We start from the raw sequence: 14241 nt of genomic DNA, 5'->3' as shown, positions 1-14241 counted from the left end.
TCTTCGATCTGATTCCTACAGCATTTCATTTTCTTTTTCCTCTTATGTGTGTCAGGGAGGATTTAAGCTCTGCATGGTGTTTAAATATGCACAGTAACATTCAGTTGCATAAGTGCTGAAACACATGAAAACATTACGGTAAGCTTTAGGATTTAAAACATTATCAAAGGCTGGAACCTCACAAATATTTGAAAAAGTGATTTACCACTTTATAAAGCTGGTTGATTATTTTTTTCTGTCAGATGGCTAAAACTACTTTTCCTTTTTATCTCCAGAGCTTTACAAGCAAAATGCTGATTGTGTGTCATTCCTTACAACACAATCTTGAAAAAAAAAGCTTGCTCACCCCAGAATTAGATTATGAATTGTCTAAATTGAAATGTATTACTCTATGTTTCTATTTTGAGAACTTAAACCAATCAACAAATTCTTTTTTTTTAATGTCTTTAAATTCTTTAAAGGTTCTTGGAGACAAAAATCTGCACATCACAACAAAACAAGCACACTATTTGCAAAAACAAAAAAGAGGATGCAGATTACTGGCATTTAATTATTATTCAATGTCTTGCATTAGCTGTTCATTTATAACAAACATGGATTCTAAATTTACAAAACTATTGATTTTATTCAGGTTAGTTTCAAATGAGATGCCAGCAAGAAGTTGCAAACAATAAAACTGGCTATCTTCTAACCGGTTATCATGGCAGTGTGCCCTCAACGGTTGGCTGTGAATTGAAGGACCCTCTGTTGTATCATCTTGCCATGAATAAACAGCCCCATAATACATGCAAAGCACTATGAAAGACGTAATCCTCCCACCCGTTCCCAGTGAACATCAACTCCTTATTTCGTCAAGCTTAAGGGATAGAGCAGTTGGAAAAACACACAGCTGTGTGGAAAGAGTCATGAGAAGTGTGACGTGTGCTGGTGCACGTCATAAGGACGCACCAACACTACTTAAAATCTACTTTAAGAGTGAATCCTGCCATAGGGAGAGCTGATGTGTCAGAGCAGCTCAAATCCATTCATCCCCCTCTCCTTTCTATCTATTGCTCTGTCAGCTTCTCTTATCTCAGACCGTCTCCGTAGTCTCTCCATTTTGCCCGTCTTTGTCTCCTACTTTAACAACGTTATCCATCTCTTTCATTCATCATTACGCAGCACAAGCCCAAATGTTTCCTGTTTTTTACTTTGTTCCTCTTTAGTCCCTCTCTCAATCCAGTTTTTGCTGAGGTCTACTCGCAAAAGATAAACATACCCCTAAAAGCTGTTTATTAATTTATAACAAGAAAGACGGAACGGTAAAGTTAATGAAAGACAGAGTGGAGTGCACAGACTTGAAGAAGGATGAGAAAGAAAAATGATTAAAAAAAGGTGCAAAATCAGAATTAAGTAAAACAAAAACAAAAACAACATACATTTTGGGGAAATGTTTGGTTTTTAATTTTATCTTGTGTAAAGAAAGCGTTAGTCCTCCAAAGGTTGTTCTTCACCAAGCCTCTGCTTCATGAAAGCCTTTAAGAACTAGGTGAGGCCCGGTTCACCAGAACACAAAGAGTTGCAGCATTAAACAATTCAAAACTGAGATGTTCATCATGTTTCCAAGGCAACGCAGAATCACAAAGCCACTATTTATTTCTAGAAACTGTGAATGAGCATGAATAGCAGATGAAAATGTGTTTGGCGGAAACATATTTCAGTAAAACTGGAATTTTTAATGTAATAAAAAAAAAGCATTTTCCTGTTTGTTTTTTGTTTTTATTCAATAATGTGAATAAATACTGTAAAGACCTGAAGAATACTTTAAAATAAGTATAAATTATGATTTAAAAAGTTGTGAAATAGTACGTAAATGGAAAATTAGTGTTCTGTTTTGTTATAAAACCTGCAGTAGCTTCGGCAAACTGATCTCTTTCATTTGAAATGACAGGCTTTGGTGTTGAACTGAAGTGCAATGATTCAGTTAAGAAAATGCATCACCAACACTCATGTGGAGTTCTACTAAGGTTTTCCTAGACTGTAAATATTTACCAACATCAACAATGATTAATATCAAACTGTGAGATATTCAGGAAGGAGCCAGGCTTCTCCCTGACTCCCACTGCATCTCGAGCACAACAACACCTCAGAGGAACTGTCAGCTTCTCCAGGGCTCAGATCAAATTTGCATCTGTTGCGTTCATGAACGAGCTGTTCAGGTGGATAATTTCCCAAAATTTAAAAGTGGCTTCCCGTCATCTGTTCCATAAAGCTTTAAATATTTAAGTGCATATCCTCTAAAAGCAAGTCTTTGGCTACTCTTCTATGAACATATGGGCCTTCAGCTATTCTCTCACCTCTAAGAAAGCCTCCTATAGTTCCTTTGTTTCACTCTGACGCTTTTAGATCTTTCTAACGTTGTGTTCAGTTACATTTTGTTCTTGTATTTTTTCCTCAGTTGCTTCTTCATGACCTGGAAACCTTTTAAACTATTATCTCTTTGTCCCATGTATTTTAAATCCTAGCAATCAAACCAAATCTTGAGTTTGGGAAAGATGCAGAAAAACTTAACATTAAAGTGTTAGTTCTTTCCTCAATCCCAGCAGTTTTCTTGGTCGAGTAATTTTCACGTCAGATCATAAGCTCTCCTTTCATGCGCTGTTAATTTAAGGGATCATTTTGTGCACGTTCAAAACACTTGATCGCTGCAGCCTGCAGAGGACTTCAGCTGCGAGGAAGCCCCTGTGGCTTTGTCTGCTGGTCGTATAGCTTGAGTCTTTCACAATAAAGCACAGATGAATACATTTACACACAAACACTAACGTGCATTCACTCGTTATTGACACACGCAAACAGAGATATGACCAGGGGGAACAAAAGGAACACTTACATTTCATCTGCCTCACAACAGGCTTATTGGGCTCCAGCCAGTGCTGATGGAGGGAAACACAGTCAACAAAATGAGGCAGAATAATTCCACAAGCAAAACTAATGAAAAGCTTCAAGTGATTCTTTGAGATGTTTGTATGAATCAGCAAGCCTTTAATCAGCTATGTGACAGAAACTCAGATAGAAGTAATATCCTTTCAAAGAGATATCATTGATATTTGTATACAGTGGCGAGCGCTTCTTCTGTAGAAAGTACAATAATCCTTCTGGTTTTAAATAAAAATGTAATTAAAATGACTATCTTTTATAAAAAACAAAAGTTGTTTTTTGCTTTCTTCAAGTCAACATTGTACCCACTTGCTTCAGTTTGTACATTATTGGTTTTTATTGATGAGTTTTTATCCAATCACATTTTAACTACCTTGTGTTGTCAGATTCTATCAAATCTGCTTAAAGACACACTTTAATCCTCTTTTGATCCATTTTGAAAGTGTTCCCAGTGGTCTTTTATTCATTCTTATATCATCTATGTCATTTTTACATAAAGAAAATATAAAATAAAATAAAACTATAGCCAATCAAATCTATAGTCTGTGACAACAAGGCCAACAAGAAGACGTTATTGCTGTGCGTATAACATTCTGATAGCAGATGAATACCCATAACTCATCTTCAGAGCAAAAACCTGAGTGTAGCAGCATCTTATGTTATAGTCTGTGTGTGACTCTATGCAATGCTTCTCTTCAGTTTCTTGGCATTAAAACTCATGTCAAAAAACAAACAAGCAAACAAAAACACAAGCATGCAGAGACAGCAAATTAGCTTATGTTTATACAGCTTAAAGAGCAGGGACTTGTGAAATTAGAGGTGGAAAAACAAGAATAAAGCAGCGTGCAAAGCACTCACAGAAATCTGTCTGACCTACAATACCTATGGAAACAACAAAATCCTTTTACAGCCTTTAGCTTCTGTAGTAGGACATTGCAGGAAAAAAAACAATGCATGAAAGCTTCATAAAACAGCTCCCATAGTGTAACTTATCTGTTTTTCAACTGTTTCACAACACTAAAAAAATGTTTTTTATGGGCAACACTGACTGTGATTATCTCAGACACAATTTTTACTAACTAAATACACATTTTGTTGTTGTTGTTTTCTTTTGCATTATCTTAATCACATTTGGCTAAATGAGCCTCAAGTATTAAACGCTGTGCACTTTCATATTAAATACTACGACTGTGTTTGAAGACAAAATAAAGGCAATCTTCACTCAGTAATGAACAAGTTCATCAAATCCATGAATGAATAGTCTTATAAAGCGGCTTAACTGTTGGTTTATGGTATTACAATTTGTCATTTTATTTATGAAAGTTTCACCTTTGTTCATTTAAAAAAAAACATTATGTACAATTTTTCCTATAACCATAAAAAAATTTACAATGTAGATTTGACAAATGACATGTAATTAAATCCTGTTGAATTCGAAACTGAATCAAATTTTGACTTATTGTTGTTGTATTCAAATCCATTCAGCGGTTTGGCTTGTCTTGGATGTCTGGAAGGATGGATAATCAGGATTTACAACTATGAACATGTCCATAGGTGTGTGAGTTCTGCTTACCCTTTGCTTCTCAGGATCTACATATCGAATACCAAAATAGTCCTTTTCCAGCAGGTTGTAATGATTGCACACGTGGTCCAACAGGAACTGGCCTTTGGTGTCTTTCTGCGAAGCGACAAAACACATTAGATGAGTGTGTTGTCATCTATAAGCATTTGCCTTTTTTCCCAGCAGCACTAACGAGACTCAGAAACAACTGTATCCAAATGAAAAAAAGTGCCTACCCTTTGTTGGAAAATATTTCAAAATAAATTTTCCTTTCAACAAGCATCTACCTTTTTGTTTAAAAGTCCATGCCTCTAATTTCTTGGCCTCTCAATGCAAAAAAAGCATCTTAGGTTACTTTGTTGACTCAGCTTCCAAATGTGCCAGTAAATGAGCAGTTTTGGTGCGTAATCAATACCAGCTCTGTTTTCATCGCCTGCTCCACAGTCAACATAATGACAGTCCGATTTAAGTGTAAAGGGTTCAGATCAACGCAACGCAACACTCATCCTATTTAGCATTATTTGGCCTACTCTCAAAACTCTGCATATTTTCTTTCCTCGTTTCTTCTTAGCAAGAAATTTCTCTTAAAAAGTAAAAGTATGATCTCAGTTTTTTTGCCACTAAACAAAAGATTTTACTTTAGTGTGAGATAATGAGATCTAAAAATAAGCAAAATATCAAATAGAGCACAGATCAGAGAAGAATTTTAGAGTCAGGATGCACTACTTTGCATTTCCTTGCAAGTCACTAAAGATTGCCCCATAAAGTAACAAAGTCTATGCCCAAAAATAATTTTAGTTTGTTTCTTCTGTAGGAGCATTCAGCTCATGACATTTGTATTGATTATTTCTCCTCCTCTTTAGGGCCTTTTTGCCCAGCCAGTCATTTTATGTTCATTTTAGGAGCAATTTTTTTCAGCAACGGAAGCACCACATTTTTCACTATACTCTCCTGCCTGCCGCATCAGCAGCACTTAGCAGGTTCAGGTCCTTGTCAGCAAACAAGCTAAGGACATTGGTTTAAGTCATCAGCTTTGCACATTACACCCTCACCTGAAATGCATCGTAAAGTGACTGACATCTGCTGACTCTGGTTCTGGCTAAAGTGCTATATGCAGAATCTCTGTTCAGTGGGATTGACTAAAACAAACTGTAACAATTTCTGTGAAAGAAACAGACAAAATGGGACAAAATCTGAATTTGGGATTAAGTTTTGTCCTTTTATCTTCATTGCTTCCATTGGTGATTGGTTTGGTTTTTGTTTTTTTGTTTTTTTATTGCCATATTCTGTGTAGCTACACAGAGTAGGAATTTGTTTCGGTGCAAATGTGCAACATAAAACAGAAGAACAGTAAGCAACAAAATTTTTACACAATGGACAGAACACAAAAAATATAAATAGAGTCAGTAGTGCAAGGAGTGTCAAAACAGTGCAAACTGAGAATGTTCAAGGTGCAGGTAGTGGGCTGGTGACTGGTTGGACATTGACGTGAAATTTGGGGGGGGGGGGGGGGGGGGGGGGGGGGTTACAGGGCATTTAAGAGTCTGACTGCAGAGGGAAAGAAACTGTTCTTGTGTCTGGAGGTTCTGGTCCTGATGGACCTTAGCCTCCTGCCTGAAGGGAGTAGTTTCAGTAGGGAATGTCCAGGGTGAGAAGGGTCGGCAGCTATCCGGCCTGCACGTCCCCGGGTTCTGGAGACATATAGTTCCTGGACAGATGGGAGGCTGCAGCCGATCACCTTCTCTGCTGAGTGCACAATACGCTGTAGCCTATTAATGTCCCTGGTTGTGGCACTAGTGTACCACACGGTGATGGAGGAGGTGAGGATGGACTCAATGATGGCCGTGTAGAACTGCACCATCATCTGGGCCGGCAGCGGGCTTTCTTCAACTGCCGCAGGAAGTACATCCTCTGCTGGGCCTTTTTGAGGAGAGAGCAGATGGACGGCTCCCACTTGAGGTCCTGCGTGATGGTGGTGCCGAGGAAACGCACAGAGTCCACTAGGGTGATGGGAGAGTCTGACAGGGTGAGAGGGGGTGAGGGGGCTGTGACTTTCCTGAAGTCCACTATCATCTCCACTGTCTTCTGAGTGTTCAGCTCCAGGTTGTTGATGCTGCACCACAACACCAGCCGGTCCACCTCCCTCCTGTAGGCAGACTCATCATCATTAGAGATGAGTCCGATGAGGGTGGTGTCATCTGCAAACTTGATCAGTTTGACAGAGTCATGGCTGGAAGTGCAGCAGTTAGTGTACAGGGAGAAGAGCAGAGGGGAAAGTACACAGCCCTGTGGAGTTCCTGTGCTGATGCATTGGGTGGTGGAGACATTCTTTCCCAGCCGCACACACTGCCTCCGGTCCATAAGGAAGTCACTAATCCACCTACAGGTGGAGTCAGGCACGTTGAGCTGGAGGAGCTTTTCCTGGAGCAGAGAGGGGAGGATGGTATTGAACGCAGAGCTGAAGTCCACGAACAGGATCATAGCATAGGTTCCCGGGGAGTCCAGGTGCTGCAGGATGAAGTGGAGGGCCAGGTTGATAGCGTCGTCTACAGACCCATTGGCTCTGTAGGCGAACTGCAGAGGGTCCAGGAGGGGGGAGGTGAAGGATTTGAGGTGGGGGAGGACCAGACGCTCGAATGACTTCATGACTACAGACGTAAGTGCCACAGGCCTGTAGTCATTGAGGCCAGTTATGCGGGCCAGTTCTTGGGGACAGGGACGATGGTGGACCGTTTGAAGCAGGCCGGGACGTGGCAGGACTCCAGGGAGGTGTTGAAAATGTCTGTGAAGACCGCTGCCAGTTTGTCTGCGCAGTGTTTCAGGGTGGCAGGCGAGATGCCGTCCGGACCCGGAGCCTTCCGTGGGTTTTGCTTCCGGAAAAGCTTATGCACCTCCTCTTCTGTCACTGAGAGGACAGTGGTGGGGGAGAGGTGGTCTGGGGGGGTCATACTGTCCTCAGTGATAGTGGTGGGGGAGGAAAGTGGCACCAGAGTTGTTGAGGAAACCTGTTCAGTGAGGGGGGAGGAGGAGGGTTGTGGGACCTCAAACCTGGCATAAAAGGTGTTAAGCCTCTCAGCCAGTTGTAGGTCGTCGATTCTCATGTTTGCCACCAGCAAGAGTTGTCTTAATTACCATGAAACTAAAAGCTTTCTTTGGGTATTTTCCTAATAGTGAACTGTCCTCATTTCATACACTCTAATATTTTTTTGCCTAAATCTCTACAAGTCTCCATTCTGCAGTTTTTTAAGCACACACAGTCTCTCAATTGTGTTGAATATTACATGTGTCTCCTGACGGCAGAAAGCATGAAAAATGACCTATTTTCAGGTTGAACAGTCATGCAATCACATTGAGCACATAGCATACATAGTGGAACAAGTTCTACACAATCAAACCATATAATCTTAATTTTGTGATTTAATGTTTTTTTATGATATTGTTAGCTTGGTGTTCTTTTATTGTATCCATCTTTGATCTTTGATGCATAAATTCTTACAGTCAGCAGAGTAAATGTGTCAATTTCTTGCCAAGGCAACACCATAAATTTGGTGGTGAGTCACTTTCGTAAGTACAGTGTTACGAGCAGAAGCAGACGTGTTAACAGAACAATCTCAAATAAGTCAAAGGCTGCAAAAAGTGTTTAAAAAAATCAGCATAGGGAGTAGAAAGGGTTTGTTTGATTGTGTATGTTGTATTCTGAATGAATTACAAATGATAGAGAGACAGCGCAAAAACAAAGGTTGGAAATCCAAACAGGACCCACAGTTAAATATGTTTTCAGGTCAATGAATCTAATAAAGCCCCAGAAACGAAGAAGGAGCAGAATTTACATCCAGCCTGATCTCATCAAAACTCTACAGGCTGAACATTATTAAGTCAATATTTGATTGACCACCATTCTTAGTACAGACATTTTTACAGAAGACTGTCAAACACGAAGACATTTCTACATTTCTGCTTTCTGAGTCTACTGAGCTTGGTTAGATGTCAGCGCTGAAGAAGACCCTGATCTCAAAATCAGTGAGTGGTTTCAGGTGAATGCAATTCAACTCATTTCCATGTGGGTCAATTCAAGTTTATGGATGTGTGTGTTTTCTGTAGATCTTTTCATCTCTGTTAAAAGACCAAACTGACATCTTGCCATCACCACCTCAGTCAAAAATCTAAACTTATCTTCAACTTTGATGAATTCTATTAATTTTTGTTTAACAAAATCATACTGGTTCTCAGAATCTTTGCTTTGTCCATTTACTTTAAATTTACTTACAACATTGCAGTTACAAATTTTCTTCATTCTCATATTTGCTTTGCCTCTCTTAAAAACATCATGTCTCTGAGTTTAACGGTGGGCTAAATTTCTTCATAATTCTTTGTGTATCTTTATTTCCAAGATATTTTGTTCTTTGTTCTATCTGCAAATAATGTAGTCCCATTTTTCACTTTTAAAGTTTGTTTCCAAAAACAAGCCCAGAAGACTTTTTATAGTTGCACAAACTGGTATTAAGCTTGCACTCACCCAACAGTAGTAAGAATAGACTAAAACTTGGCAGCAAGAATTAAAAACAGCATGATAACCTGTTGTTTGTATCTACCTCTTGTATTATAACTATCTACTTTACTATTTGATCTACCAGTGTTTGTTTTTTTTAAATACAAAAAGTTCCGCTGAAATGTGAAAGCTTTAAATATATTCATGTGAAATGAATAGTTTGGATTACATTCTGCAACCTCGTCAATTGGTCTCACCTACTGTATCTTAAACTATTGCCGCACCTCAATTACGGTACTTTCTTTATGTTGTGCTTCACATATACATCATAAACGGGATGCTTGTGTCTGCCTAAGCCGCTCAAGAGCAACAGCATGTGTGTTGGTCTATATCTGTCTCCATCTTTTAAGGATTTTCTTCTGATCCGTGACAACGGTGTTACTAAGCTGTTAAATCAGAAGAGCAAACAGATACAGACAGAGAGAGAGAGGAGTAAAATAGCTCAAAAAGGGTGAAAACTGCTGCGCTGGGAGGTGTTTCTGTCCAGATCATTAAACGATACCTCTCCTATGTCTGGTTCTCAGGGCAGAAGCTTATGATGAGAAGAGAGGTGGACAGAAGCCAAGAAACAAGAAAAGGAACCAGTCCAGACAGAGTGGAACATGCTGAAAGGCTGCAAAAAAAGACTCAGCTAAAAAAGAAAGGAGTGAATAAAAGAGAGATAGAACGAGCAGAAAGAGAGATGTAAAGAGTCTATGTCATGTCCAACAAGGTCCGAATGCATATTTTATATTTCCAAAGGCTGGGCATTAAGAATTTACAGGGTCATCCTGTCTCAGCATGATCTTACCAAATGACAGCAAAGTGCTGCTCTCTGGGCCTCACTGGATCGCACAGACGTGTGCATGCAGTTTAAAGAGAGGCTCAGAGAGGAATGTGTTCAGTTTATCACAGACAAAGTGCACTTTGACATGTTTGTTCTATTATATGTAGCTCTTTTTTAAGGAGAAAGCTAAATCCCTTAGAGCCAGCCATCTGGGTCCAACAAGACCACAGCAGCAAAAATAGAAAACCGTTCTCAACTTTAATATTAAAAAAAATATTTAATCCTCTATGTGAGTTCATGGAAAAAGACAAACTCACAGGAAAGAGATTAAACCAATTATCCTCTAATTATCCCCTTTTGATTTGGCGTGTTTCTTCTTGAGGACGTTTTGGTTAAGAAGAATGAATACAGTAGATATTTTTGACCTCTCAGCAGTGGATGCAGTTTGCTTTTACCTGACAGAAGCGCATTTGTGATTTGAATTTTTTGAATGACTAATGCCAACACTGTCCCACTAAAGGCCCGTACACACCGAGACGAATATTCGCCAGGCGTTATTCGCCAGCGTTTTTCGCCACGTTTTTTGTGTTCACACCCAGGCGATTTTCGCTGACGATGAGCCGAGCGAACATGCAATTTCATTCCCTGACATTAGATTAATGTAAAACAGAAATACTCCTGTACACAAGGTGGCGCTGCGCAACTTTACGCTTCTTAAAGTCGCTTTTCACTCAGAAGAAGAGAGCAAGTATTTACGCGCTTGTCAGAATCATACAAAGAAAACATGAATATTTCAAGCACCAGTTGCTCCAACTGGTGCTTGGTTCGGGGATATTTCAGAATGTCCGTCATTATTTCTTCGCGGCAGTGTAGACGCTACTTGGCGTCTATCTTCTTCGCTGATATGTGTGCTTAGCAAGGCAGTTTTGTGTTTGAGCGCCCCCAAGTTGTGTTTTACTGTAACTTCAGAAGCTCCAGACACGTGTGCAAAAGCGCCATTCTCATTGGTCGAATAGATTTCGACGCGAGGCGTCAAAAAAAAAAAAACGAACCCGATGCGTTTTTTTTTTTGACGCTTTGACGCGTGGCGTTTTTTCGCGTCGGTGTGCACACTCTCATTGGTGCCCTTTGTTTAGTCACGAGGCGTTAAACGTTTGCGAAAATCGCCGGCGAAATTCGTCCCGGTGTGTACGGGCCTTAAGGATGCTATTCAACACAGGCGAATTATTTTTTTTTATTTAGAACTGGTCCTTTTACCATGATGTCTTGTGTAAGATCCTGGCTCGGTTAAATGCTGCTTGTGTTTTATCATTATGCATGCAAGCTCAACTACAAGTGTTCTAAATCAACTGTGACACACTTCACTTCTTGATGCAGCATACCTAATTAAGCTTACATGCTGTGTTAGGAGCAGCTTTAAAGTCCTGCAATCCCTACCAATTCTCACTGCTCACTTAGGGTCAAGGTTGATCAGTACAGACTGAAACAGGAGTAGAGGGGGACCAGGGACTTGAAGACAATGATACACCTCCTGTACCCACAAATAACTCTTCTAAAACCTATGAGCTAACAAGGACAAACAATGGAGAGCTGCTACCCAAAAAGTATTTCTTTCAGTGAAATGTTTTGTTGGACAACCAGGCCCTTAGGTGAACATGGTTTTAGAGCAGGGGTCGGGAACCTTTTTGGCCAAGAGAGCCATAAATGCCACATATTTTGAAATGTAATTTCGAAAGAGCCATACAATAATGTAGTGTCCCTTCCCCACACTGAGGCACGGAGACTTAACCTCTTTTAAAGTTCTTTATTCTGGTTACTGCAGACCGCAACAAACGCCGTTCAATTAATTCATCAACTCCTGAATCTCTCCCGCCGAGACGAGAGCGCTTCTCCCAACTTTATATTCCCCTGCTCCCGCTGCAGCCCTCCCATTTCCCTTATTCGGCCCATAGCTGAACCCCATTGGTCCAAACTACCTAACAACAGGCTGAGCGACAGAACTGAGAGCCAATCAGATCCTGCTTGACGCGTTCAATGAACTCCAGAACTTTTAACGCGGCCCAACAGCCACCCAACTCAGTCCGCGACAATTTGTTTAAAACTAAATATACAAATGAATGTGTGCATTTGATTTAATTTCAACATTTTTAAAGTACAATAAGTCTGTGGATTCTTTTTAATAACATTGTTATTCTGTTGCTAATAAATGATGAGTATTTCTCGTGGTAGTTTTGCTGATGGTCTAGTCTGGTTGATACGTGGTGAGTTTCTGCTTCGTGCAGGCGTTGAGACTTCAAACGTGATCGTAGGTCTGAATGTTCTTTAGATGTGACAAAGACTGCTCACATGCAGACGGGGAGCCAAACTCACACTCACACGCTGCAGTGAGTGACGGGAAGCGGGTTTTACGTTTTTACAATCCCTGCGCGATTCACCTGCTGCCTGTCCCCACAACCCCCCACCCTCTGCTTTCTCCCTCACACATCCCGTCCCCGCATCTGCGCGCTCTTCTCAGAGACGGGAGCGCGTAGTTTTAGGCACGCCAATTCACAGGTTTCCAGCTGCTACAAACTCTGTGAAATAATAGATAATAGTAACTGATAGCGCTGGCGCAGATTTCTCTCTCTAAGCACTGCTACTACTGCGCGCCTCTGGCATCGCATCGCGCCCGAGAAGGACTGGTCTAATGAAAAAAAAAAGTATAATTAAAGATTTGTCTGCGAGCCACATGTGACCATCAAAAGAGCCATATATGGCTCGCGAGCCATAGGTTCCCGACCCCTGTTTTAGAGGAACTCTTTGCCTCCATAATGATTGATGTACAGTTAATTTATGTATTAGGGGAGATTAAAGAAAGGTTTCCCTTACTTTCATGTTTTGATCATTTTTTGTTTTATTCAGAAAATGCTTAAAGACCCACTCTGATGAAAATTGTGTTTTAGTTTTTTTAAGGTGTGGCATTTTTCTGATGTTGGAGGACTTGCGGTATATAAAGTAAATTAAACTCAAAATGCGTTGCTGAGTTTTCTTTATTCAAATCGGGAGCAGATGAAGTTATGCAGTTCAAAAAAGATCGTAGTTGTTTCGTTGGGGTGTAAGGGGCCGTAAGCTAGTGGGAGAGCATGTAAACATAGATCTCAGAACTACTTTCACTCTGCAGAGACTATGTCCTAGAAAATGACACTTCTTTTTGATTTGGGCTAAAAATGGCATAATCATAACTGGGAACACTTTTAAAATAGATCAATAGAAAATTGAAGTGGAATTTTAGAGCTTACTTTCTGTGCAGTCTGCCTCCTCCTGACTGATTTCCGCTGTCTGACCAGTTTTTTTGTCTCTCCTTGTTTTTTCTGAAAGTTCATTCGTTTTCTAGTTTGTCATGTTTCTATACACAATTTAGATTGTATATAATTTATAAATTAATTATTGTTTTCTAACTTTTTTTTATTGTTTTTTATTTGTGTTTTAGATTTATGTGCATCCATAAATCTAATCCATTTTTCCCTCAACCCTATTCTCTCTTTGACTCCTCGTGCACAATTTTTACTACAACACGACTTTGTTCAAATAGTTCTTAATAAATATTTGTATAAATAAATTAGTTGCAAATGTATGTAGTGCATTGTTTTACCATCATAAGTAGCAGGCAATACTCTGCATCTCTGTGACGGTCACTTACAGCATCATGACTTTGACCTTGTTACACAGTGAATGGAGGAAAACCTATTTCCTTATCATCAGCGACCATGCCTCAGGGACGCACAAAGGCATGATCACATGATTACACGTGATTCAATGGAGACTGATAAATGCATTTAGTGTGCACTTTCATGAACACAAAGAGTTTCACGGTTGGGCACACAGCATATATAATTTTGAAGTAGATCTGGGAATGAATCTGTGAATTTCTGCACAAGGGGGAGCAGCCTCTTCTGAGTGTCAGGATTTTAATATTTGAAAAAGAGCAGCAGCTTCAGAAAGCAGCATCTGAACACTGTTTGTTTGGTTCAGAAAAAAATAATGAAATCTTTAAACGACTAAATAAGGACCTCCAGCAAACAAAATCAAAAGCCTGAGTTGTTTTCTAGGACAATTTCTGCAAAGCGGCAGGACTTCATCAGAAATTTGCTTCTGAGTTGTGGACAGGAGTGTTCACTACCCATCATCCCTGTGTTAAAACTCTCCCCTGCATTCTTACCACACCTCACAACCCCTACCCAACGTAGGCGGTGCAACAGAAATGGCAAGCAATCTGGCGAGCTATCCAGCCATGCATCAGAATGAATGCATCCACCATTGTCCCTGTCCCCAAGAAGCCCCGCAGAACTGGTCGTAATGACTACAGGCCTGTGGCACTTAAGTCTGTAGTCTTGAAGTCGTTCGAGCGCCTGGTCTTCCCCCACTTCAAGTCCTTCACCTCCCCCCTCCTGGACCCTCTGCAGTTCGCCT

The 14241-nt window shown here is 40.2% G+C and overlaps 1 protein-coding gene across 3 annotated transcripts in view; it reads right to left on the bottom strand.

The window, feature by feature from the left end:
* frmd3 (FERM domain containing 3) overlaps positions 1-14241 on the bottom strand; it is a 48367-nt gene that overhangs the window by 26153 nt on the left and 7973 nt on the right. For all 3 annotated transcript variants that reach the window (XM_011479016.4, XM_011479015.4, XM_078953090.1), the window contains exons 2-3: positions 4490-4594; positions 2870-2912 (exon numbers count right to left, since the gene is read on the bottom strand). In XM_011479016.4, the coding sequence (XP_011477318.1) occupies positions 2870-2912; positions 4490-4594 (148 nt within the window). The remainder of the gene's footprint in view (positions 1-2869; positions 2913-4489; positions 4595-14241) is intronic.

Source organism: Oryzias latipes, chromosome 9 (assembly GCF_053564925.1).
Source record: "Oryzias latipes strain Hd-rR chromosome 9, Olatipes_Hd-rR_3.1".
Classification (NCBI taxonomy): domain Eukaryota; kingdom Metazoa; phylum Chordata; class Actinopteri; order Beloniformes; family Adrianichthyidae; genus Oryzias; species Oryzias latipes.
This window is presented reverse-complemented; position numbering and strand designations above follow the sequence as displayed.